General features: G+C 39.1%; 1 protein-coding gene across 12 annotated transcripts in view; it reads left to right on the top strand.

Annotated features, from left to right (window-relative positions):
- The window catches only part of ROBO2 (roundabout guidance receptor 2), a 547539-nt gene that overhangs the window by 45824 nt on the left and 473785 nt on the right, over window positions 1-27930 (top strand). For all 12 annotated transcript variants that reach the window (XM_048494577.1, XM_048494572.1, XM_048494575.1 and 9 more), the window contains exon 2: window positions 12137-12463. In XM_048494577.1, coding sequence (XP_048350534.1) covers window positions 12137-12463 — 327 coding nt within the window. The remainder of the gene's footprint in view (window positions 1-12136; window positions 12464-27930) is intronic.

The following is a 27930-nucleotide window of genomic DNA, read 5'->3' as shown; positions in this document are numbered from 1 at the left end:
AAATGGACCATTTTAACTGGCAATCTAGAAGTATAAATAGTGGTGTGCACTTGGCCAAGCTAAACTTAAAAAAAAAACCCAAACCCAAATAAACTATTTCAGGAATTCTGGTAAATGTACAATATTGGTTTGTATGTATTTATTAATTGCCGCCTTTTTTCAGGGAAAAATATGGAGTCAGTGGTCAATTTTAATCATAGCAGCTAATTTGTAATGTTAATTATACAGAAAGGTAGATTCACAAAACCATTTTATTTGAAAAGTTTGCTCTTTTATGCTTTTTTTTTTCCCCTGTGTCAAAAAAACCCCTTCAAGTATCTTTGCCAATTTAGGAACAGTGTCACAATGTACCCTAACAACAGTTTGCCATTCAGTATTTGCATATCATTCATATTTTATGTTTTTTTTGGTCTATGTGTCCCCCAAAAAAGGTGGTAGAAACACCCATGAGACGAGTGAGCAATACATTATGCTCTGTATATAAACATTTTTTCTTCTATACTTGCAATTTTTGCTTTTTTCCCCTGTGTAGATGTTTGAACAATTAATGGTAGACAAAATGGCCTTCCAGAATCATGTATGTAACAAGAAGGGCAACATTGTAAGTCACGTACCTATTGAGAACGTCCTGTAGGCCACTGCTAGGGCATGATTAGCCTGACTGGGGAAGACAATTGTAGAGGCATCTGCTCAGTTAATTTTAAGGGAAAATTTACCAGATGGAGGCTGAAGATTTAAGTGATTAGAAGGTAGTAGATTGGAATACAAATTGGATTAAAAGAAATTAGATTGATATAAATCGAATTGAGTCACAACAGTTTGTGTTCTTCATACCAAGGGGCAGTGGATTATGGGAGAAGCAGATGCTCCAATGAGATAGGAATTAATGTGGCTTCGACAGTCCATCTGGGAAGGCCTGAATATCGAGTACATCCTTAATCTCTCTCTCCATTTATCAATGCCATAATGTTAATTAGTACTTCATTCATTAAGTTACTTACATAGAAAATATCTACCCCTTATCTCTTCTGTGCTTGAGGATTTCTTGTTATGCCAAGAAACAAAAATCTCTCTAACTGAACTAGTTACAGTTGACTCTTATTAGACCTCTGTAGTTTTTCCTCATGCATGCTCCTGGTTGGCCCAGAAATTTACTGGGCTTTATTTTGCAATAAATTTATTTTCATAAATCCAGCTGTGTAGTTATTTGAAGTCCTATCTTGATCTCAAAAGGACATCAATCCCCAGTTACTAGTAATAGCCCCCCTTTCCCACCATTTTAATAAGGTACTGTATACATTGTACTGTGTGTAGTTGAGTAATATGTTGTTTTATGGCCAAGATGTACCAATCACATTAATGATGAGAGTCAGGTTCTTCCCTGAGGGGTAAAACTAGAAAGATTTGTGTATGTGCACTGTTGAAAAGAGTTATGCTTGCTGCACCTGAAATCCAAGACTGATGTTTGCACTGGTCTGCCCTAATTCTACACACTAGGACTGTCATCAACATAGCTGACTTTCTGATGTATTCTTTCATCTAAGCAATATGCTGCAGGATGAATACTTGCTTTGCAAAGCCTTAGCATGACACCAGTAGGACAACTGAGCATTTTAATGGAAGGACGACCCTTCCGATATAAGCTGTATGCTTTGCCTTGTTGTCAGCCGACTGTCCTTCTATTTGTAGTTTTCCACAAATAAAAAAAAATACTGAAAAGAACATCATTCATTAGATGAATGAATCAACAGGAAGTTTTGATTTAAAACCACCACCATGGATGCACTACTTCAGGTATATTACAGTTCCTTTGTAACACACACACAAGTGAAATCAGATCTGTCTGGCATTGCGTGATAATGCAAATACTTCAAGCAGGTATCCCCCCAATAAAAATTTAATTAGTCCCAGATGACAGTGAAACTTCATATGAGGATATGGTCAATGCAATCTGTAAATTTGTTATTTTACTACATTCCTGTAGTGCTGAATCATAAGCAGCTTGTTACAAGTGTAAATCATCCTGAACATCCAGAATGCTTCTATCATGGTAAGATATTATGATCAATTCAGATGAGGATATCATTTTCCTCAAGGTCTGAATTTTGTTTCCAGCCAGAGAATTAATTATCCTGCATTTGGGTATGATAATGTGTGTGTAGTGATCACCCATGGGTAAATAATCCATCAAATATATGCATTAAAATTATTCAGATAGAAATTGCTTCCAGATTTTAAAACTCAATAAAATATTTCCTGTAGGGCTCTTAATAACGTACAGTTGGAGAAAAAAGAACAATTTGCTATCCATATTGCTTATTTGTACTTCATAAAGTTCTGTTACAAGTAACATATGTAGTGGAGGGTTTAAATATTTTTATTTTCTTAGTGGGAGGAGGCAGACAGTGTGCATCATGCTTCGTGAAAATAAGTAGTAGTCAATTAACATTTATGACCTGAAGTGGTACCATCTGCTTCCTCAGCTTATCCCTTTCACTTTAACTCTACTGTTCTTAGATCTCATTCACAGATTTACTGCCGTTATGGTAAGCACCATGAGGACTGCTTTCATATTCTGGCACTTCTCATTCCTGTGTCCTTGTGTAGTGCTGCTCATGGTGGAACAAAATGGATTAAATAAATCACACTGGGGGCAAGAGCTTTTAAAGGAAGCTTTGTCATAGCTGTACACTGAAGCATTATATGGTTTCTGCTTGTGGTGTGCTGTTTATTAATGGAAACAACAGAGATGCTAAGCCAATAAAGAAAATTAGGCAAAAACATTGATTTAGAAGGCATATCAAGTGTGTGTGCATGTGGGGAGTGGGTGGGGGTTGAACTGCTAAAACAAAGCTAAATGATCCCCGGCCTGAAAAAGTAGGAATTTTAAAAGTGGAATTATTTTCTTCATAGAAAATTAATTGAGTTTATTGAAACAGAGATGGTAACTGGGACATTCATCAAAAATTCCAGTGAAACAGTAAACCAGTGCTTCAGATTGAAGTTATTACAAGTGACATTCCTAGTATCTGCCAACCTTGACGGTAACTCAATGAAGCAAGAGAGTCGAGGAAAAATCAGTAAGTACTGTCTAAATAAGTGCCAAGAGCTGGCACAGTGACTTGGTATGTGTGCTCTGTCATCAGGCCCAAGGGCATTCCATTAAATCTGGAGTGCAGAAAAGACTTTTTGAGAATTGAGAATCACAGGCCAAAAGGGGAAACAAAATAAAACAAAAGCATTAATACTGAATGGGCAAGAAGGGTCGGCAACACAAAAGAATCACCTTGGCTGAGAAAGAAGAGGCAACTGTGGTGTTTACAAGCTGAGTAAAGTAGTATACCACTTGTTAGCTAAAGAAGTGGTTGCTGCAGAACAACATCTGACAAAATTCTTTAGAATTAAGATGTCTGCGACATGGCTACCTGGAAATACAATAAAATGGTTGGCTTTTTTAAAAGCCTGCTTGCCAGTCACTATTCTAAGACAAAGAAAAGTGTTCTGCATATCAAAAACTGTGTATTTGTGAATATATATTTTACAGAATGGTTGCAATCCACCTAACTTGCGGCATCAATGCACATTATGCCGGGTTAGACATAGGTAGGCAAAACCATTCTCCTGGAGGCAGAGGACATCTTGTGTGGGTGATTTCAATGCTTTGGAGAGATTGCTAGATTTGTTTGTAATAATTTGCCTATACAGAATTGAATCTGCCTTATGAAGGACAGAAGAAACACAAATAGACAGTGCTAGACCCCGAGTAATATGAGCACCCTGATGTTATTCAAGTGCAGCTGCAATGGGTTTTACTGGTTGTATGAGCGCAATTTTAAGATTTGCATTACAGATCTACGTAGGACTGCCAAGTCTAGCCTGGCAACCAACAGGAAACCAGGAGGTGGAGGCATAGATGAGCAGGTGTCCCTGACAGTGTGACCTCACTTTCAGGAAAAAAAACCTGGAAGTGATGCCACAACTCCCCATGAATCAATAGAAATTTATGGTAAAACCATAGAGAAGACTGACAGCTTATTTTTTCTTTCTCCTGCTGTTCACTGGAGTGCTGATGGGCAAGGAGATCTCCAGCCCCCAGTGAGCATGTGGTAATCCTAAATGTACATTTTACCAAGTCAAATGTAAGAACACAGAATCATAGAGTTGGAAGGGACCATACAGGCCCTCTGCTACAAGCTTCTACTTGATGCAGGATAAACCTAAGGCATCCCTGACAAGCATTTTTTTCAGCCACTACTTGAAGACTGCCAGAGGGATCATGCTCACCACCACCATCCTAGGCAGCCAATTCCACTACTGAAGCACTTTTACTGTTAACAAAACAAAACAGAACAAAAAATCCTAATGCCCATTTCTGCTTGTAATGTATATCTATTATCACGAGTCCTATCCTCTGCTGCCTACAGGAACAGTTCCTTGTCCTCCTTTCTACAAGCCTCTGGATGCCCAGGGCATATTCAGTGGGCTTTCTGGGAACTCCAGAGGAAAAGAGGAGCTCCCAAGGAAGAGGGGAGTTGGCAGCAGAGGCGCCACCCTGCTTCTGGGAAGCTTGTTTTTCCTACTTGGGCAGAGGCACTCAGGGAGGAGGGAAGAGAGAAGGGTATTATTCCCCATGCAATATGTGTGCTTCTCATTTTTGTTGCCCAGATGTAGAACTCAGTCTGTACTTATCCTTGTTGAATTGCATTTTGTTCACATCTGTCCACTTTTCCAGGGTAAAATCACCCAGGTTTGGTGAACTTTGCTTCAGGGGGTCCAATTTTATGGACCCTCAAAGGGGCATGGCCCATCTCCCACTTCCCCCTGAAGCAAAGTTCACCAAACTTGTGTGCTCTTACTAGAAGGCTCTCCTGAAACCACCCTGAAAGTTTGGTGCTTCTACCTTGAAAAATGTGCAGCCTTTTTGCACACACCCAGAAATGTCTCATTGGCTTCAATGGAGCCACGTCAGTTCAAAATGAGAATCTGAGGAAATTTCTTGGGGTGCCTTTCAAGGGTGCATTTTTTAAGACAGCAGCACCAAAATTTTGTCTTCAGGAGACTCTCTTGATGATGCCACCCAGGTTTGGTGAAGTTTGGTTCAGAGGGTGCAATTTTATGGACCCTCAGAGGGGTAGCCCCCATCATCTATTAGCTCCCATTGGAAATGATGCGAGATGAAGGCACCCCTTTTGGTGGTCCATAAAATTTGACCCCTAAACCAAATCTGGGTGGTATCATCAAGAGAATGTCCTAAAGATAGCCTGCAGGTTTGGTGCTGCTAGCTTAAAATGTGCCCCCTACAGGCCAAAAACCATGAAAACACCAAAAATACCTAAACATTCAAACAGACCTGACTTTTTTTTCAGAAAATCCAAAAATATTCAGGTTCATCGAATTAGATTTTTTGGGATTTTGGCTTTAACTATAATTTTAAAGCCAAATAAAGTCAAATATGAATGTTACCGATTTTTTTCAGTATTGGTCAAGGTTAGACATTTCCGTCCAGTCAGATGAAATGTAATTGACAAGTAATTTTTGTGCAGTTTTCCAAACAGTTCCCTATTCACCCAACTATCCTAGAGTCCAGCTTACCTATCAGAACATCATGTGAATACCTGTCAAAAGCGTTACTGAAATCAAGGTAAACAACAACAGTGGCTTTCCCACAAGCTAGTAAGCTCATCACTCAATCAAATGAGGATGGTCTGGCAAGACTTGTTAGGAACAAATCCATTGCTGGCTTCCCTGGATCACTGAGTTGTCCTTCAGATGCTTGCAGATTGAAGGATCTGCTTTAAAATCTGCTCAGTATCTTCCCTGGACAGGGGTCCGATTGACTGGCCTGTAGTTTCCTCGGTCATCGCTCCTTCCTTTTTTGAAGATTGAAATAACATTCACAGTCCTCCAGCCTTATGGGGCATATCCCAGCCTCCAGGAGGTCTTGAAGATGATAGGTAGCTTACAGTTTCCTTGGTTTTACCAGTTAAGGTGTCTTGTTTCCCCTTTCACTATGGCACATGTTTATTCATGTATTCCATTGTTAAAAATTACAATTATTATAAAAGTTGCAGAATACTGCTTTGGGTATTGGAGTGATGTTGTTATTGTCATTGGTCATATATCCAGTGTATTTAAAATGATGAGAGTACTTTCAAACTATTACACTGTTTGAGCAACGGAATAAATTGCCATAGTTTATCTTTCTTTGCAATATACATTCATCGTTTTACATACACACTGTACCACCTTAGATCATTTATAAAATCCAGTGAGAACAGCTTACACTTCAGTTTGCAGGAGTAAGTTAAAAATGAAGTGTTAAAACATTATCTCCATTTCTGTTTATCTTTCATGTGAAATATTATTACTTTCATGTAGAGGTGCAGTTTTTTGCTCATGCATCAAATATGTTAGAGCTTTTTATTTTTGGAGCAGGCTGCAGAAGTATGATAAGAAGAGTGCCACAATGCTCATTTCTTTCAAATCTTAGGATGAATGGAGATTTGGTTAGCAACAATTAGGGCATTTGTATCAAGTTTAAGATGCTTTACAGTGAATATATATAGATTATATTCACCCAGAGTCAGCAAACAGACATACAACACATATTTCAGATATTAATAAAATGAAATTCTTAGTCTTTAAATAAAATTTGAAATAATAGATTGCACACCAATTTTCAGCAGACTTGCATCCCTCTAAGCCTATTGGTTTCAGTCGGTTTTAAAGAGTAGAAGTTTGTTTAGGATTACACTGTTGGCTACTTGGAGAAACCTGAAAGTTCTCAGTGATATTCTGTAAAATTGGTACCATGATACAAGTAGCATTTTTGTCAGAGTCCTAGGATATGTTTTAAGGTCTGTCTGTCTGTCTGTCTGTCTGTCTGTCTGTCTGTCTGTCTGTCTGTCTGTCTTTCTTTCTTTCTTTCTTTCTTTCTTTCTTTCTTTCTTTCTTTCTTTCTTTCTTTCTTTCTTTCTTTCTTTCTTTCTTTCTTTCTTTCTTATTAATTAATTGATTAATTAATTATTTAAGCTAGTTTTCTTCAATCAGGACCTGAAAGTGGCTTACAAAATACTGTGAAAAGAAGAAGAAAAAAAGATCTGGCTGGCCTGGATCTGCCAACCTGATTTTCACAGCTGTATGTTTAAATTAAACAAGCTTTACTAAAGAATATCAAAATGTGTAATCTTTTAAAAGAAATACTATCCTTAAATTGCACATATGCGGTACTCGTTTTGTGTGTTCCTGATAATGAACCAGAAGAAACAAGGGCTGCTGGGAAGTGTAGTCCTCATACATCCAGGAGGGACCAGATTCCAGCTCCTTTCCCCATTTTCATAGGCACACTGCTGACCCTCCCCACCTTTGGGAAACCAGGATCCAGCTTTGCAAGTGGGTATGGGTGGGTGTGTCCACCCACACTCTGCTGGGTCCCTTATATTTGTAAAGTGGGGATCCAGCTTTGGATTTCCCCATCTTCACAGGCATCCTGCTGCACTCTCCTTTGCAAAGCTGGGGTCCAGCTTTGTAAATGAGGGATGTGCCAATGGAATTGGGGAGCACTCTCCACATCTTCCAGGGATCCATCTTTGCAAACAACTGTTTTTTAGAGGCTGTTGTATTTTCTCACTCAAAGGGCTTTATTGCTATTTAATATGCATAGGCTTTGATCATTTTAGTATACTACACATTAGAAGAAGAAGAAGAAGAAGAAGAAGAAGAAGAAGAAGAAGAGTTTGGATTTATATCTCCCCTTTCTCTCCTGTAGGAGACTCAAAGGGGCTTACAATCTCCTTGCCTTTCCCCCCTCACAACAAACACCCTGTGAGGTAGGTGGGGCTGAGAGAGCTCCGAGAAGCTGTGACTAGCCCAAGGTCACCCAGCTGGCATGTGTGGGAGTGTACAGGCTAATCTGAATTCCCCAGATAAGCCTCCACAGCTCAGGCGGCAGAGCTGGGAATCAAACCCGGTTCCTCCAGATTAGATACACGAGCTCTTAACCTCCTACGCCACTGCATAAGCATAAGCATAAGCATTTTTATTGTCATTGTGCATGCACAAAGAAATTTACAGCAGCATTCCTCGATGCACACAATTTCAGACTCATACCCCATCCTCACTTTCCCCTTCCTCCACCCATCCCTACACAGCCCCAAACACATCAACACGAAGCCACAGAGTTTAGCATAGCCACAGCTCTAGAGTAGAAGCTGTCTCTAAGCCTCTTTGTCCTAGTTTTGATAGACCTGTATCGTCTGCCAGATGGTAACAGTTCAAAAAGAGAGTGTGCTGGATGAGACGGGTCTCTCAGAATATTTTGGGCTTTTTTTAGGCTTCGGGAATTATAGAGTTCTTCCAAGGAGGGGAGAGGGCAGCCGATAATCCTTTGTGCAGTCGTGATCACCCTTTGGAGCGCCTTCCTATCTGCCACTGTGCAACTGGAGAACCATACACAGATGCAGTAGGTTAAGACGCTCTCTATAGCACAGCGGTAAAAGGACACCAGGAGTTTTCCATTCAGTTGTTGTTTCCTTAAAAGTCTCAGATAGTACAGTCTTTGCTGGGCCTTCTTAACCACCGCGGCAGTCTGTACGCCCCAGGTCATTACCTTTTTGAAAAAGATTCTTCAATATATTTTGACAAAAGACAACTTTTCAGAGAGTTTATTTTACCACAGACCAAGCTTTATTGGAAGCACATACAAAAAAAGAGAAGTTTGTACTATGCAGACCAGGAGTGTGCTTACTTTCACAGGAGCTTTTCAGTCATGTGGCTGTATAAGTATTTGTCTTGTAAGTGATGTGGTCTTTAAATCAGTGAGAATCTATGTGGAGAACTGGTAAAGAAAACAGTGTAGAATCTAGGGTAGTACTTTATATTGATGAAAGAGATACAGGTTTCAGAATATAGAACTTCCAGGGTGTGGTTGGTGAGAAATGTAGTTAGATAATGCTTAAAAGTGCTAAAGATTAACACGGCACAAATGGAAATCTTCAGGACTGTAACTGTAACCAAGACAAGGGACAGTTTAAAAGAAGCATTTACATTCAGGTTATCATAGTGGAGCATGTGGCAACAAGAAATGTTTGATTTCTTCTTGTTAGAAATACAAGATCATTATCAGAATTTGTGATTCTCATGTTGTATAAGCATGTATTCTATGGGGGTTGCTGAGGATTCCATCTTGTTCCCCATGCTGTTTAACATCTACATGACACTGCTGGGAGACATTAGTGGGGATACGGATGACACCCAGATTAAGTTCTTTACTTCTCCTTGACAGCTCAATCAGGTGGGTTTGTGGAAACCCTGAACAGGTGTCTGGACATGGTAATGGGGTGGCTTAGGCCTGGTAAACTGAATCTCAGGCAGGATGAGCCTGAGATGCTGCTCGTCAATTGCAAACTGCTTGAAGACTGAGGAGTCGTCCTGTCTGGAAGGGGTTGCAGTTCCCCTGAAGGAATGAGTTCATAGCTAGAGCGTAGCTTCAATTGATGCATCAACTATGGCTGTTCCTTGAAAAGCATGATTTGGCCATGTGACTCATGCTCTGATCCACAAACTTCAGTTCATCCAAAATTCAACAGTCAGGCTAATGTTGAGACCCTTCTCAACATTGAGGCTTGAGGCTTGCCTATGTTTCATCCCATTAGATGCCAGGCCAAAGTGTTTCTGTTCACCCCGACTTTTAATTATGGGGTCATTCTTCTCATAATTACGTTAGTCTGGAAACAGATGGCAAGGGATACTCTTGCTCATTGTTCTCTGTTCTCCTTGATGAAACAGTGCTGCTATCTCAGTGATGAAGTGATGAAGCTCCCAGGGGGCGGAGGTGCATGGATTTGGGTCATGTGGGGGTACAAAATTCCCTCCCCCTTCCCCCCGCCCCCCGCACACACCCCCACGGCACCCCCCCACACTTACTTTAGGAAACCGAGCAGGCTAGAGAACAGGCTTTCCTGCTCTGGTGGGAACTACATTCCCCAGGGTCTCCTGGAAAATGTAGTTTCCGCACAGGCAGGTCTGTTCTGCAGCCTGCTCGGTTTCCTAAAGTAAGTGGTGGTGGGTGGTAGGTGGTGGTGGTGGGGTTGCCGCAGGGGGGCACGCAGGGGGTGGTAGGTGGTGGTGGTGGTGCCGCAGGGGGGCACGCTACGCCTCTGTGCTATCGAAATCATAACAGATAAAAGATAGTTTAGAATAAACATGGAAAAAAGAAATTATAATATATAGTTGAATCCTAAATATCCAGTCTTTGAAGGAGATTCAGGGTGTAATATATCACACTCTATATATACAAATGCTGAACCATTCAAAATTCCAGCAAGCTTGCATAAAACGTGCTAATATTGGCATAATGTGTAACAGAATGAAATAAAAATATATACTAATTTTTGTGAATATTGAATACTGAGTATTGTCGAAGGCTTTTATGGCCTGACTCAACTGGTTGTTGTGGACGTTCTGGGCTGTGTGGCCGTGGTCTGGTATATCTTGTTTCTAACGTTCCTGACCAATCAGTAAGTGTTTGGGTGTAACTTGCTATGCAAATGTGTGGTTGACTGCATTGTATTGCTGGTGGGGTTTTCAGTCCATTTACATTCGTATTCAAGTTCCACCCAATCATTTACTGATTGGTTCCCCACCCTGGGACATGGACAATATATATCCCACTAAACATTCCCCTCTCATTGGACACAGTGTGTAACACACTTCTCTCTGTGATATACCTTTGAAGATGCCAGCCACCGATGCAGGTGAAGCGTTAGGAACAAGACCTACCAGACCATGTCCACACAGCCCAGAAAGTCCACAATAACCAATTGAATACTGGAATTCTCTCATTATTTAAACCATTTAAATAATGTGAGAAAGGCAAACATTTACTTCAACTGATTTTAAAAAGGTAGAGAATCTCTTAATTGTTGTATGTCTTGAATATAACTATATTTTCTTGAAATGAAGCTTATAATACTGCAAACTCCTTGTTAAGTTAAATTCTAAGCAATAGCACTGAATTAGTTCAGTAAAGGGGTTTAAGATATTTTTCATTAGTAAAACATAATTAGTGCTAGCAGTTTATAGAATATTGTTAGGACTGAATTGGTTGAAATAAATCATTGTGGTCACTCTTGCCTCCCCTCTTTACTTAGACAGGAGTCTTCAGGTGCTGTAGAATTAGGGGCCCCAGTCTTATTGAGGTGGGGGGCACTGCTGCAATTCTGACACAGGATAGTTGGCGCAACCATAAAATGATTGCCTGAGGAGTTGGAGTCAGTCACAAAATGTCAGATAGTTAGATTATGCTTAGCTCTAATAGTAACATTTCAACAATCTGGGCAGCAGATCTGTTTTACTGGATGCCTTTTTAAATAGTATGTTCTTCAAAAATATTTTCTTGTATTAACACTAATTACCTTCAGTCACGCAGTGGAGATCCTTGTGCTGTGATGGCAATTTCCACTGAAGCAACTAGTCAGAAACCCTGCTGGACAACAGTTCCACTTGGTTCCTCCCACTTTCTAAAAATGCTTGACAGGTCCCAGGAAGGGTATTGGCAGGTGCCGTGATGACCACATTGGGAACCCTACTGTGTAGGAGTTCTAACTGGAAATTAGAGAAACAAAGGGTGTAAAGAGTTTGGTTGGAACAAGAATTTGAAAGTGACTTCAGATCCTGCAACAATATCTGGTAGTACAATTCTTCCTATTATAGAGGAACTGAGAATCTATTATAGAGGAACTGAGAATCTAGGATCTGGGAAACCTAGGTTTGAATAGACTTGTGCCATGGAAGCTTGCTGGGTGTCCTTGGGCCAGTCACATTCTCTCAGCCTACCCAACTCATTGTACGTCTCTTGCATGTATAAGTAGGTTAGAGTTCTAATTTAGATTCCACTGTATTTAAAAGTTTTCCTTACATATGTTTTGTATTCCTTCCTGTTCTGTTTTCTTGAAAAACAACTAAATGAACTGTTTGCAGGCATTTTTGTGTAATTGCATACATATGTCATTTTAGGTTCGTTGTATTAAAATACCCTTGAATGTATGTTTTTAAATTTCTGTCTTTCATTAACTAGAAACTAACAATTTATATGGGTGCAAATGTAATTCATTGATGACTTTCCCTTTCATACTAGGGTCTCGTCTTCGTCAGGAAGATTTTCCACCTCGAATTGTAGAGCATCCATCGGATGTGATTGTTTCTAAAGGAGAGCCAACGACTCTGAACTGCAAGGCTGAAGGAAGACCTTCTCCCACTATTGAGTGGTACAAAGACGGTGAGCGTGTGGAGACTGATAAAGATGACCCCCGCTCACACCGCATGCTGCTCCCTAGCGGATCTTTATTTTTCTTGCGTATTGTACATGGGCGCAGAAGTAAACCAGATGAAGGAAGTTATGTGTGTGTTGCAAGAAACTATCTGGGGGAAGCTGTGAGTCGGAATGCTTCTCTGGAAGTAGCATGTAAGTAATCTATATGCATTTTATGAATACTAGGCACAGTATATGGGAATTCTTAAAATAGAAATGTTCGTTAGTCTTCATGTGTGTACCTATTTCATGCCATGGCTATACACAATACATGACTTGTACAAAAATACTTATGCTAGGATGCATAATAATTAACACCAGCATGGAAGAAATCTGATATTCCTTTTTGTACCATTGAGGCTTCATAGATGACCTGATGGATAGTAATGTTTTGCAATGTGGAATAACCAGTTCAGGAACACAAAATCAAGGGAAATTTGTGTGGATTTATACACTATACATTATAATGGATAAACAATAATATTGTTTTCTCCTTTGCTATTAATTTTGTTTACAGTCAGGCCAATATTGAACACATTAAAATCGCATTATTTTTCTGAAATAAGGAACATGCTTTGTTCTCTGTCTAACTGAAACAGTATGAGTTAAATGTTTTTACTATAGAGTAAATGTTTTCCTTTGTGAGTGTGATGCCTTGATAATAATCAAAATATTAAGGGACTTCCAGAGAAAATGGCACTTTCAATAGATGAGCCTTCGGATGTTCTCTGCCACTCATTACTTAAAGGAGTGGTTGCTGGGCAATTGCTGGCATTAGGGCAGGCAGGGTTTGGTCCTAGCCTCTCCAACAACTTTTGAAGACCTTTAATTTGATAGATGAACTTGTTTGGGACTTTTTTTTTAACTCACTGACTCTGCTATAACCCAGGATCAGTAATGTGTGTGACAGCCTTTTGGCTTTTAAAAGCTACCTTTCTGTTCTCTGATCTCTCTATCCTATAGATTTTTACTTTTACTTTTTCTGGATGTTTTCTTTTATGGTCTTTCTGCATTCTTCCTTCATTTTCTAAATCTGCAGCATGATTTTTTTAATACATTGAAGGATTATTAAATTTTTTAAAATTCAGTATTATTGATAGTTAATGCAGATCCATCTTAGGTGTTTGTATATTACTGTTCTTTTTACTGTGCTCTTTTTTCCTCCTCTCTGTTGCTATGTTCACATCCTGCATGTGAGCTCCCAAAGGCACCTGGTGGGCCACTGCGAGTAGCGGAGAGCTGGACTAGATGGACTCTGGTCTGATCCAGCTGGCTTGTTCTTATGTTCTTACGTTATGTTTTGTAAAAAAATAATGGGTTATGCTTAAAAACAGAATATTAAGTGAACTTTGGAAGAAAACCAGTGTTTTGATTGATCAACTGGTTAAATACAGTTTACTTTGAGATATGCTCTGGTTACATTTTGTAATATGAGTGTAGTAGTTAATTTGGAATTGATGTTTTTGTTGTAAGCAAAATTGGTTTTTTGTTACTACTGCATCTGAAAGTATGAAATTTAAAGAGATATTTCCCAAAATAACTGGTATAGGTTGTTGAGTGAGCTGATGAGCAAATTCATGTTGACACTGCCTGTGTTAACAAGCTTGTATGCAAAATTTTTTGTATAAAAATATGTAATTGACAAATGAACTGGAAATATATTCCTTACTACTTCCTTTGTTGTCAAAGCTGTTGATGTAAGCAAGTAGTTGTAAGCTGAATTTTAATTTTTAATCATGCAGTTGATTTTGTCCTGGTTTTACTGAGTATTTTGGAAGCTGCCCTGATGGCCCTTATTTGTTGTATTGGATGTGATATAAATGCAAGCAAAATGGGTAAATATACCAATTGTGGATTCACAGAGGTTGCAACTAAAATGCTGTGGGAATGCGATTTGTTTGCGTTACAAAAATTGGACACTAGATCTGCAAGTGCAGATACTTATTCTGAACCAAACTTCTGCCATTTTTCTATCAGAATTCTTTTATTTCTTTTAGAGTAGAAATAAATGAATATATATATATAACTGGACTGACAAACTCTTGCTCATGTTACAAGTAGGTTTTAGAATGCAGGTGCACATCAGTGAAAATAAGTGGCAGCTTCTGCATTGGTTGCACAGTTTGATGCAAATGCAGCAGTTTTCCTGAAACATCCCAGTCATTATTGCTATAATATAGATGTCATAGTAAGGCAGAAAATGCACTGATATTAAGGGATGCATGTTGAAAATCCCTAATTTTTCTTTGGAGTCAATTTAAGGTTCAGACAGCCCAATTCAGAGATCCGTCTGTGGAGCTAGTGCATTCTGTTAACTTAAGGGGCAAATGTGCTAGTGGGGAGGGTTGCTTTCCATGGTGGCTGGGTGCCGTGTGAACAATTATACAAACAGTATAATTTTCCAATGATAAGAGAGTTTCTTGTTGAATAAGTCTATGAATAAGTCATAATCATGTATATAATTTTGAAATGTGCCATAGAGTGTAAATCAAAAAATCAGCAAAATGGATCTAAACACAGGTGGGGGAAGTGTCTACATATTCACAGAAGATTCAGGCTTGCAAAAATATCTGAAGTACTTTAATAATATTTAATACATTGGGGTATCAAGACTCAAAATAATAGGAATTTCAACTGTAATTTAAAAAAAGAATGCACATTAGCTCTGCAGTCCAAAGGGGGGGGGGGTAGGTCTGAAGCCACACTGGAATGGCAGAAAGGTTGCACTGGTGTTCATGCCACCACAACTGAGCAACTTGCCTGCACTGAGGAACTTACTCCAGACGCCAGCTGCTACAGCGTCCAAACCCAAAAGTGCTGCAGTGGATGGCCACCACTGCAAATCTCTGCACTAGCATCCTGGGAATGTTCTGCACCGTTCTTGGAGGCAAAGCTGACTTTAGTTGGTTCCCAATGCACTTTTGGCTCAGGAATGACCCCCCAATGGTGCAGACTTATGCCACCAATTTAAGTGGCAGAAGTAATTCAGGAGAATGGGCTACCCAAGCAGAGGTGAGTGTTTTCTCCCTCTCCTCTGGTACCTGTGCTGCCAATTCCCCCTTTGGAGGTGGTGCAGGATCACTGTCCCAGGCTGCCATTCTATTCCTCCCCCTCTTTGGATTGGACTGCCTAACTATAGATTTTGGTGGCCATAACAATATTGGCCAGACTTCTAAATGTTGGTTTCTATAAAGCAAATAGTGAGATTGGGAGCAAACGGTGGACTGGGAGACCAAGATCTTGAAGAGATCTTTGCCCTGCTAAAAACAGTAGGGAGAGATAAAAGTAGTCTGGATAGTGGGTGGACAGAAGGAAGGGTAGCAGAAAGAGGAAAGAGGTTACAGGGCTGTGTGCTACCAATTCACAAGTTTCATTGTCAGAATTGTCCAGAAGGAAAGGAAGTCTACCTGATTCTCCCATTTCACTAGGTATCCTAGAAAGAATATTGGAATATTTTGATCTGATATTAGCAAATTTAGGGCAGCAACGCAGTTGATGTGCCAATGTTTCAATTTGTTGTTCGCCACAAGAGCATACCCTTTTGCTAATTTCCAAGTTGTTAAATCTACCATGCAATAAAGCGGAGGGGAAAACATTGAAGCGAGCAAGTCTGAGGGCTCTTTTCTGCATAGGATTAGTCAAAAAATACAAATAGGGAGCCATCCTGTTTTGATATAGGGGTATTGAAAGATGTAAGGGTAAACAAGTTTTCATAGCAGCCCTAAATAAATTAATCCATTCGCTTTCCAACAATTTTTGTTTTAACAAGTTGTAGGATTCTGAACTAGATAGCGGGAAAAGCGAGTCAAGAGATATACCAAGTGATTCAATCTTTCTTTCGATCAGAGAGAACCATGGATTAGCCTGAGTATCAGACAAAAGTAGGTGAATCAGCGAGTGCTCATCATGCGAGAAATGCAGGCGAAGCCAAATTTAAAAGCTCTCAACCAAGCCCTATAAACTAATGAATTTTGGCCCAGTTCTAAACAGAGGGCCGCATACGGTACACAATTTGGCAGGCCCATAATTTTACGGAAAAATTTGGATTGGACAGTATTCAAGGAGTCGTCAACTGCTTGGAGCCAGATAGGTACTCCATAAAGTAACTGCGCTTCTATCTTAGAGTTAAAGATTTTTAGTGCTGCTGGGACAAGGGAGTGGCCCTTTCCATAAAAGAAGCGTGCAATGGCAGAATAACTGATGGTAGCAGCTGCAATAGCAGCTTTTTTGTGGGGTAACCAGGAGAGGTTATAAGAAAATGTAATTCCAACATATTTATATTGGTTAACCTGCTCCACTGGCACTTTATTAATCATCCAGTTATGTTTTTTGTATTGTTTGGCAAACATCAAAATCTTGGTCTTTTGATAATTGATGGCTAGTCTGTTATCTGTACAGTACTGCCCACATCTATTTAGCAGTTTGAGCGACATAGAAGGACGGTATCATCAGCATATAGAAGTATTGGAATATGCCTTGAGCCTAATTTAGGGGCATGGTTGTTAATTTCCAATAAGGCTGATGGAAGGTCACTCAAAAATAAATTGAAAAGGGTTGGTGCTAACACACAGCCTTGCCTCACACCTTTAAAGGTAGAAATAGAATCAGTCATGAGACCTTCACGTGAGTACTTAACTCTGCAGTTTGTGTCTGTATAAAGTTGCCTGATTAGAAAAAGAAGTTTATTGTCTATTCCTTGTATAGCCAATTTATTCCAAAGACGTTCTCTAGAGACTGTGTCAAAAGCTGCCTTCAAATCAATGAAGGCAGCATAAAGTTTGCTTCTGGGACTTTTGGAGTATTTACTAACCAAATGCGTAAGAAGCATAGCATGGTCTAACGTGGATTTCCCCCTCGTGAAGCCTATTTGCTCTGGGCCAGTGATGTTCTGATGAATCGTCCAGGCCTGTAGTTTGGGTAGAAGTGTCTTAGCATATATTTTCCCAATGACTGATGTCAAACTAATTGGGCGGAAGTTGGCAGGATCTGATGGGTCACTTTTTTTTATAGATAGGTACAATGACTGCAGATAGCCAAGGCTTAGGAATGAGGCCTGAGTAATTGATTTGGGTGAACAGATTGGCCAAAAGGGGTGCCCACCACTCTATATGCGACTTCAGTATCTCTGGAGAAATTATATCTGGGCCAGAGGCTTTACGGGGTTTCAATTCAGTTATTAGATCCATGATTTCCTGAGTTGTAACAGGAGGCCATTTGGAGTCGTCTAATGATGGAGATGGATGATAAATGTTACTGGTCTCTTCCTTTTGGAACATCTTCGCAAAATGATCTATCCAAACCTCAGGGAGAATAGAAGACTCCATTTTATTGGAGTCAAGTCTGTTGTCAAGGCCCAAAACTGTCTTGAGTCATTGGAGATTACAGCTTGATATAAGCGATCCCACTGATTCTGTGCATACTGGACCTGTTTCTCTTTCGTTAAAGAATGATGAGTAGTTTTATATTGAACTAGCTGATTGCGTGACACAGGATTTCTAAATCTCTTGAATTGTTGGTAAGATGCACGAATTAGTTTGTTTAATTCATGACACTCTTTGTCAAACCAGGGGGCACCTGTAGTGCTGTATGGAGGTTTCTGTTTAACGGACTTTACGAGATAGTCTGTGATATACTTGATTAATGTTTCAAAATTGCCAATTGCCACACAAGGCGAATCTACCTTATAAAAAGCACTTAAGAGATTACCTAGATGCTGAGAATTAATTAGCTCATTGGCGGTAAGGGCCACCCTGGACATTATTTCATATGTGGTGGAGATGTACAATAGTTGAGAAGTTGTGGAAATTCTGGAATACAGTAAATATATATATATTGAAAAAATGTGAATCAGAAATGTTCTCTGATGTTTATTAGGTGACCTTTCAGAAATAATGAAAAATGAGCATAGAAGTCTGGTCATGAATGTAAGTGGAATAAGAATGACAATAGTATAGATATTGAGAACAAGAAGTTATACTAGGGAGAATGGAACAATTTCAAAGGACATGGCAGATTATATTAATTGATAAGGTCACAACTTACAAATACGTGGAAAAAGAAGAACTGGTTGTAAATCAATTTTAGCAAGAACTGGAATAAGAATAATTCATTGGATTGAGTTACAGAAGCAGAACTGGAGTATGTTTAATAATGAGAATAAATTAAACAGTGGCATATTTGTATAAGATATGCAAATGGTGATACTGTAAATATCATGGTAATTGTTATGTATTCTTTGTATTTATAGTTTATAATAATAAAAGCAAAACAAAATTCCACATAATGATGTCATCAACACAGAAGGGGCATATTTCTACAGACCTGGGGAAACCTTCAGATTTGGAGAAAAAGGCAAAAGTTTGAAAAATATGTTGGGGTTGAAATTTCCCCAAATTGGACAGTACTGACTGAGATTGCATGATATCAGAACCATCACTGAAGTTGCCTAGGAACCAAGGCACTAGACTAGAACTTTTGGCTTGGGAATTTTAGCAGCAGTGCCTGGCACAGGAAAACAAAGTAGAGACTTGGGCATGCTGGAGAAAAAATCTAGAAAGACACCGAATGTTCAGAGAATTGGGGGAAGGAGAGAAAAGACTGGAAAAAGAGACAAGGAGGCGAAAATATATGCATGGAAAGGCTGCAAAGAATAAAACAGTAAGAAAATTGGGGCTGGTGGGAAAGAATAAAAGATGGAGAGTCAAAACAGGGTGGTTGGAGTGGTGGTTGGAGAAGAACCGGGGAGGATAGGAAAACATATATGTGAAGCCTGCAAAGAGTGACAGAGTGGGAAAAAATGGGGGCAGAAACTGGAGTAAAGACATGGAAAGGAATAGGGGGAGGGCTGAAATGGTGAGAGAAAAGCCTGGGAAAGAGAGAGATGGAAACATGGGGCGGCGGCGGGGAGCCTAGAGAAAAAGAGGGATAAGGAGAGTAGTGATTTTCCTCCCTTGCAATTTTTGTGCATTTCACAGACTGTATAGTTCTGGATAAGAGTGTTACTATTGTGAACACTTCATTTTAAATTTATTAATAATTTTTAATATGTATTAGAGCTATCTATTCTTTTCTCGTTTAGTTTCCTTAAAACTGGTTTCCCCCCTTAAAATTAATATATTAACCACCAAAATATAGAATTAGAAGGTTTTTATTCTGAATTACAACCTTGGAGCAACTGGTTGTTGCTTAATTTAAAAGTACTTTATTGAATTGAATATCTCTGATCTCTGCTCTAATTGCAGTGAGTCTCCAGTTAATCTGAAAGCCTGCTGAGTGGTAGTGTCATGTTCTTATGTCCATCCCAGCTCCCTTTGATTTTTCTAAGACTCTCATGTGTTATTTTCCTGAATACATCTTCTAGATGTTGCCTTCTGTTAGGGTCCGTGAGAAAGAAACCAGTCAAAATTGGTTTACATTTTTTTCTACAACAATGTTGTTTGAAATGTGAATAGAACCAAGACTCAGTGAAATTGTACTGTAAAAGGCAGTCAGGTCCTACATAAGACTAAGTCCCATTGGTTTTAGTGGAGCTTGTAAAATGACTGTTGAATTGTGGTTTTGAATGAATAGCCATTTGAAAGTCTGAAAGCATTAACGAAAATATATTTAAAATATTAGTAAAGTATATATTGGAATGAGCAGGTAACATATCTATATTTAACCTGATATGGTGTTCCCCATAGCAATTTAAAGTTGTGTAAGTTGAGAAAGCCTAGCAGGACCTTTTGCAAGCTTTTCAGTGTCCTTGTCCGCTTATTCCATTTAGTTAATAATGCTTATTTTTCCTCAGAATGTTCTGTGGAAAATAAGATGCATGAGTTCTCAAAGTTGTCTTCACACTTCTAAATAGGGTATGAAGTTCTCAGTTCTGTGAAATAAATTTTCAGTGATATATCAGATATTCTTGCAGGAATGTAATTTGATTTTAAAGTTTTACAAGTATCTACTTAAATGGCATTTTTTTCAGTTTAGTGAAACAAGTGCAATTTGAATTCTATAAAAGATTCATTGGTATCTTATTTTAAAAGAATTCTAATCTGTTAGAAATATTTTGTATTGCCTCTTTTAAGGATAGGAACTCAATGTAAACTCAAGCATGTAGGGATACACCTGCAGCATTTGATCTGCTGATTATTCTAAATGAAGATCATGAGGCATGTTTACAGTGATAGAATTTCAATTTCAAGCACTGTGGCACCATTTGGAAGGAGCAGAAAGAACATGAAGGTCCTAGCATTGGCTATGACTATCTCTGATCCAGGCAGTGTTGATGGCAGCCCCCAGAGATAGCAGCTGTAGCCCCAGGTGTTAAATATGAGACAGCAGCTTGATCTATCGACCAGTGTAAGAGGGGACTCTGGCCTAAATGAAAATTCATGAAAAATTGATGAAGTCCCCAGATTATTTTTTTCCTTTTCCTTTTCCAGTGTTGTGCCAGTATACTGGGGAGAAATTAAATGAGGTGTTGAATGCTTTAGTGGCAAGAAGGTTGTGGTTCAAAGGTCAAAAGTCATGAAAAAAACTGATCATTTCACCCCTATCCTTTCTCCTGAAACAAAACACATGCCATTTATTAGCTGAGCTTTACTTTGATTTTTTGATATATATTAAAATAAAAGGGACCAATGTATAGAAGTTAGATATCTTCCCCAGAGGAGAGCAGGTTGCTGATGACACAAAAGAATGTCTGTCCTTCAATTCTCAATTCATTGAGAGAACCAAAAGGCATATTGGATTTTATAACTGAACAGTGAATTTTTACTACCATCTTCCAGGGTTCTTGTTCAGACTGATTTGGTTTAGAGCAAAAAAAGGTCCTGCATTATTTATAGGTCACAGATTGCTGAAATAGCAAGCTCTGGACCACTGTCCAAACATAATGATCCTGTTTTGCTTTAAAACCAACCAAACTGATGCTTTATCTGCTGCAGTAAGAGAGAATACAGCAGTTGACCAGGTTTAGCAAGAGCTTCATACCAAATATTTTTACACAATATGTCTAATTCTTTTTTTATGTTCATACAGTTTATAAAAATATAAGCACTAAATAGGCACAGTACACAATGGACTAATAAACATTTTCCAAGACTGTCAAGGTATGAGAGGTATTCCGCTGTCAGTGAGGTTGATAGAAGTATGTAAGTAAAATATTCTACTACGTAATTGAATATGTTGTGACAACTCACTTCCCACCACTGATTTGTGGGAAGTTTGTTGTCCTGGCATTCCAACCACTCCCTGCGCCTGGCTTCCCCCCACCTCAAACACCAACCCAGACCCACCAGGACAGTGATGTTTTGCTGCCCATTGGTCTGTTGGCCCCAGAAATAGCCTCCCATTCCCTTTCATGGTCTCCCTTGCCCCTCCCATTCCTTTGCCAGACCTCCCTCTGACCCAAACACAAACCCGGGCCTGTTGGGGTAGCAGTCCTTTGCTGCCCTCTACCCCACCACCTCTGGAAACAGCCACCCATTCTCCCACCTGTCCCCCCTTTCCAGAGCTCCTCCTTTCTAGAGCTTTCTCTCAACTCCCAAAGACCCACACCCACTGCCAGCCCTACGATCAGCTGGCTGGGCCACCCCACCGTGCCTGTAGCTGCCTCAAGCCTCCCTCTGCCCTCTGCCAACTCCCAAGACCCACATTCACCACCAGCCAGCTGATCAACTGGGCTGTCCCACCTTGCCTGAAGCTGCCCCAAGTCTATGGGGAGCTGTCTGAAGCTGCCTCACTGCTGCTGCACAGCCAACAACAGAAGATGAAGTGAAGAGGCAATGCTGGGGGTTGGGGAGCGATGTTCACCCAGAAGAGGATGCCATTTCAGGTAGGAAGCATGCCAGCCGGGTGGGTGGGGGGTGAGTAAAGCATCACTAAAGCCCATTGCGGGGGAAAATGCTTGCTTGCCCCCCCCCCCTTTGTAGAGTCCATTTCACCTCATGATGGGCTTTACTGCTAGTTGCAGTACAATTGAAAAGGCAAAATGAAATTATTTACTGGAGGCATGGGGCATCAGTAGATACTAGCTAGGATGACCCAACAGTTTGGGGTATCTGCCTGGACATAGGCCTATAAACCATTAAGACTTTTCAAAAAGCATAGAGCACCTGGGGTTTCAGAATTTGAGGAATTATGATCCTCTTATTGCATGCCCCACATGTTCTTAGACTGTTTGGAAGAATTTTGATACCGTGGAGACTGTTGTAGCAATATGTTCAAAGTGTTATTGTGATGTATTTAGCAAGACACTGCAATCATGCTGCTAAAAGCTATGTTTCATTGTCTTCAGAGCACTTACACTAGGCAATGTGCTAATAAAATTCAGTGTGGGCTTTCTGAAACCATATTAAAACAGATCTGAACATAATCCTTAAATGAAACATTGTTGTCCCTTTATTGTCTATCAGAATCCAACTATCATGCAGCAAGTTCCTCTGAAGATGCCAGCCACAGATGTAGGCGAAACGTCAGGAGAAAATGCCATACAACCAGGAAAACCCACAACACCCTACTTATAGTTTTATACACTATCAGGCAATGAGGAACTGAACTATGGGAGGAATTGCTTTATGACTACTGTACTACTTCAGTAAAAGTTTCAGTATTATTATAGTGATGGAGTATAGGCATTAATAGTTACTAAACTACTCATCAATAGAAGAAAACCCCCATCAATATAAAAAAAATGGACCAGATGGATTATTATTTGTTAATCTTTGTTCCACTACTTAGCCACTGGTGTAGTGGTTAAGAGCAGGTGGATTCTAATCTGGAGAACCGAGTTTGATTCTCCACTCCTCCATCTGTGTGGCAGAGGCTTATCTGGTGAACCAGAGGTGTTTTCGTACTCCTTCATTCCTGCTGGGTGAACTTGGACTAGTCACAGTTCTTCAGATCTCTCTCAGCCCCACCTACCTCCCAAGGTGTCTGCTGTGAGGAGAGCATGGGAAAGGAGCTTGTAAGCTACCTTGAGTCTCCTTACAGGAGAGAAAGGTGGGATGTAAATCCAAAACGCTTCCTCCTCTTCGTCTCTTAGAATAGCTAGATTCAAGTTCAGTAGCACCTTGGAGACCAACAAGATTTTCAGTTTTTGGGGGTCAAAGCTGCCTTCATCAGATACAAGAAGGACTAGTTCTAATATCCTAGTCAGAAAGTGGGAGGGGTATTACAAAGAAAATAGTCTGGATGCAAAGGTACAATACAGAATATAATCAGCTTGTTAGGAGTACGGTAGAAATACTTAGGGGCAAAAAAATAAGCATTCCTGCTTTTTGGGCTCATGACTGTACAACTCAAACTTGTCCAATGGGGAAATAGCATATCTGTCTATGTGCAGATTCTCAGTCCTTATCTTCCTACTGTCATCATGTTTTACTATGAAATAAAGACATTATAATCACACTTGAAATCACAGTTTTCATTGGATAGGGCAATTGATTTCCCTCTTTTTTTAGGAACAGAAGTGAGCCAGTAAGCATGGGCATACTTAGGAAGGCACAAAACACACTGTGGGATGTAATAGAGGAGGTGGCCGTATAAAGTGCCAGTGCATTATCTTCCACTGAGTTTTTATCCTTATTTTGCTGATAAAATATAATTGGTTAGTGATTATGCTAACAAATATATTTGGTTAGTGGTTATCCCAGCACATGTTGCCAATTCCTCTATTTTGTCTGCTCCCTGAAACACAATCTGTTAATTTTTCAATTAGGCTTCTGATTTAATGGTAAAAACAGTTGTACTAGCAAAGCTGTTTTCAACCTTGTTTGTTTTTACAAATCAATAGGGCTGCCATTTGCTTGTTTTTGGCACCCAAACTCCCACTGAATCAATCCCAGTTTCCACCAACACTTAATGTACCAGAGAGAGAAAATATGTGGCAGAGAATTTGTCACTTTAGCAAAAAAAGAAATAAGATTAGTCTGGCATGACTTATTTTTGAGAAACCCATGTTGATTTTCAGTGATCACATTATTCCCTTCCAAGTGCTTATAGATTGTCTTCTTAGTGATCTGCTCTAGAATCTTTCCTGGTATTGATGTCAGGCTGACTGGGCTGTAGTTGTCCCTTCCCCCCTTTTGAAGATGGAGACAACATTAGCTCTCCTCCAGTCTGCTGGGACTTCTCCTGTTCTCTATGAGTTCTCAAAGATTATAGCAAGAGGTTCTGAGATTACTTCTGCCAATTCTTTTAATACCCTGGGATGTAATTCATCAGGCCTTGGAGATTTGAATTCATTTAAAGTATTCAGGTATTCCTGTACTAGCTCTTTATTTATTCTGTGCTGAATTTCCCCTACTGTATCTTCAGATCCGTTTTCCTCCAGTTGAGCACTGTTTTTCTTTTGGGAAATAACTGGGGCAAAGGAGGTGTTGAGTAGTTCTGCCTTTTCTCTGTCCCCTGTTAGAATTGCACAAGGCATTACATTTTCCTAATAAAAAGATAGATCTCCAAAAAATGGGGAAAAGATCCAGAGAGAAATGCTGCTGTTTCGTAATGATTCCAAGGTTATCCAGCATATATATAAAACATTAGGTGACTTCCAATGCACCATAGCTAATTTTGTTTTAACAGTCCAGTATTCCATTTAGAGCGATTTCTGTTGGTCTTTCCTCCTTACACTTTTTGCATGATCAATTTTTTTAAAATTTTAATAAAATAACCAATCAAGATAACACCACAATCTAATCATATTTAACACATTTACAATTTTGAACCTTTGTTCCCTCTGCATAGAAACCTGCAAGCACTACTTGAAAATTAATTAAAATCCTAGCTATTGTTGGTATATGCTTCAGACATGTTGTATAATTTATGATAGCTGCTGAGATAAAATAATCATTTGAGGCACCTCTCTAGACCATTTACAAAACTCTGCATGATCTAAATACTAATACTACATTCCTCATTAAAATACATAATTTGGGGAAAGTTGGTGAATTTTAATGGATTTACTCTATTAACAATTACTATATTCAGAGAAAGTAGCATTTATCACTTTAGTAATATACTGTCTCTTTAAATCTCAGGAGATGCAATGAGATCTACTTTTTTCTGCAATTTTCATGCATTTTTTAAAGTATATATTATTTGGTTCTGGAGGGTTTTCTAGGCTGTGTGGCTGTGGTCTGGTGGATTTTGACCACAGCCACACAGCCGGAAAACCCTCCAGAACCAGTTGAATCTGGCAGTGAAAGCCTTCGACAATATATAGATTATTTGTTTTTTTTAGTTCACCTTTCTTGAGCTGGATTACACATAGTGATTCATGTACAGTTTACATGTGATATGAACATATATGAGTTGTATTTGAAACCAGATAAAACATTCTGTCCAAGGTGATGCTTTCTGAAAATAGTGATACTTATGGATTGTATCGTTTGTTGATTCAGTAGCTTTTCTGTCAGCTAAATTATTTTGATTTGGCATAAATAAGCCGTCTTTGATACAATACTATCTGTCTCAAAATGAACCAGCATCATCAGGAATTCTAAGGGCAAAGCTGTGGTTAGGCGTGCGCGCGTGCGCACACACACACACACACACACACACACACACACACACACACACACACACACACACACACACAATATTCAGTGTGGATTTCAGCCATTCTTTCATCACCTATCCCAAGTCCTGAGTTGAGATGACCTCTGAAGTGTCTGGTGTGGTGAGTGATGTAGTTAATGAGATCCGGTGACATTGTGACCCCGACCCCTTGTGGCCTTAGCTCTCCTCATCCATCTTCTTAGCCCCATAGGCTGTGAGATGCTGTATGGAAGGGGGATTAAACAAGTGTGAATAAACAAGTTCAAGAGCTTTCTGTCATGGCTGCCAACCCAGGACAGCAGTAAAGTGACACATCAATATCTCAGAACTGCAAGATTGTTGGTAAGTTGCTTTGGAGAAATAACTGGTTCCTTTTTCCTCCAAATGCTTCAAGAATATTAGTAAGTCTTTATGGTACCCGTGGGTCTTGGCCTACCATTTATTTTTATTCATGCAGCTAGTGTCTCATTCCACTCAGTTAACAGGTAATTCATCATTCAAGGCATGATCAATTCAGGCTCAGTAGACTTACATCTATCTGGGAATTTAGATTAGCCTTGAGACATTCAAGAGTTTTACTTGATATGTGCTTGTTTTAAGATTTGTTAAGAAAGAATTAGGAATTCATTTAATTTCAAGATGGAAAAAATTCAACAGAAATAAATCTGATGTTCTATATTTTCAAATATTTTTGAGTCTTTCAGTTACTGCAAATAAAGGTATTGAAATAATACACACTGCCAATCATCTGAGTGCACATATAGTTCAGGTAATGTATGTTCTCTGTTTGACAAGACCTTCTTTTTACCATATAGCACTATTTGATAAGTTGACTAGTTGGAGATTAAACATATTTATTTAGTTCAGTGGGTCAGAGCTATTCCGACAGATAGAAAATTACTGATAGATTATCAGTTTCAGTATCTCTGACATCTGGCCTTGGCATAGTCCATCATCTGAGAATTCATAGCATATTTGCTTGGACAATAACATGCTCAGCTACCTGTGTGATCATAGATCTGGAAACTGGGACTATTTTGGTCAGAATTAATAGGATAGATGTCTCCGAAATTAGAAGCCTATCAGCCTGTGCTGTTCTAAAATATCCTTTAGGAATTTCTATGAAGTATTATGTTTAGGTTCAAGTCTGATTTTTAACTGTAAATTACCAAAGTGTTTGATGCCATGAATTCATACTTTCCTTCTATCCTATGCTGATATTTACTTTGGATATAAGGATTGATTATCTAGTGTATATTTTGTGTGAATTTTATGTAAAAATTGTGCTATTAAACGATCAGACTGATAGCTGTGGAACAGAATAAATCATGTAATATCATTAGATATCTGAATTTTGATAATGAAGCATATGTGCTCTTTGTTGTACCAAAAATCAGAAAAATATATTCATGTATTTATTTAAAATGTAGTTTAAATTTTCAGTGTAAAGTACAACATAATACACAAAATGCTTTGTGTCTGAACAGAAAATATTACTAATTGATTGTTTAAAAGACATTCCAAATAGTGTCTGTGCAGTTTGTCTCATGTAGGATATTTCATCAATTGGAAATGTATGTTGCTATTTTTAACAAAACAGAATAAACTGTAGCCACAAGTGATGCTGCTTAAACATAGTATATAATATTCTGATTCCTATGTGGCCATTAGCATTATAAGCATCAACACCTTCATTGAGCAGAGCTCCATTTCATCATGTGAGAAATTTGAAATTACAAACCAAATGTTCAGTTGTTTAAAAGGCTGTTCTGTGGTTTCCTAGCGAAGTTTAAGGCAAACAGCTTAGAGAATTGCTCCTAGCTTCAAAGTGTTCAAAGGCTTCTCACTATCGTCAGCCCATTTTCCAGAAGACAAATTAAGATGAAGGCTGTATTGACGATGATGACAGGGAATTTTCTCTCAAAATGCATGCCATTTAAAGATTATAAACACAGTAGAAATTGGGTAAAATTATCCCAGTGAAGGCTGATATCTACTGAACTAGGAGTATACAGTCATTCATACCATCAGTGCTCATTCGTCCATCTGCTGGCCAGCATTCTAGCTCTATCATTCTT

This window comes from Sphaerodactylus townsendi, linkage group LG04 (assembly GCF_021028975.2).
Source record: "Sphaerodactylus townsendi isolate TG3544 linkage group LG04, MPM_Stown_v2.3, whole genome shotgun sequence".
Classification (NCBI taxonomy): Eukaryota; Metazoa; Chordata; class Lepidosauria; order Squamata; family Sphaerodactylidae; genus Sphaerodactylus; species Sphaerodactylus townsendi.
The sequence above is the reverse complement of the archived record's forward strand: the minus strand, read 5'-3'. Positions and strand labels throughout refer to the sequence as shown.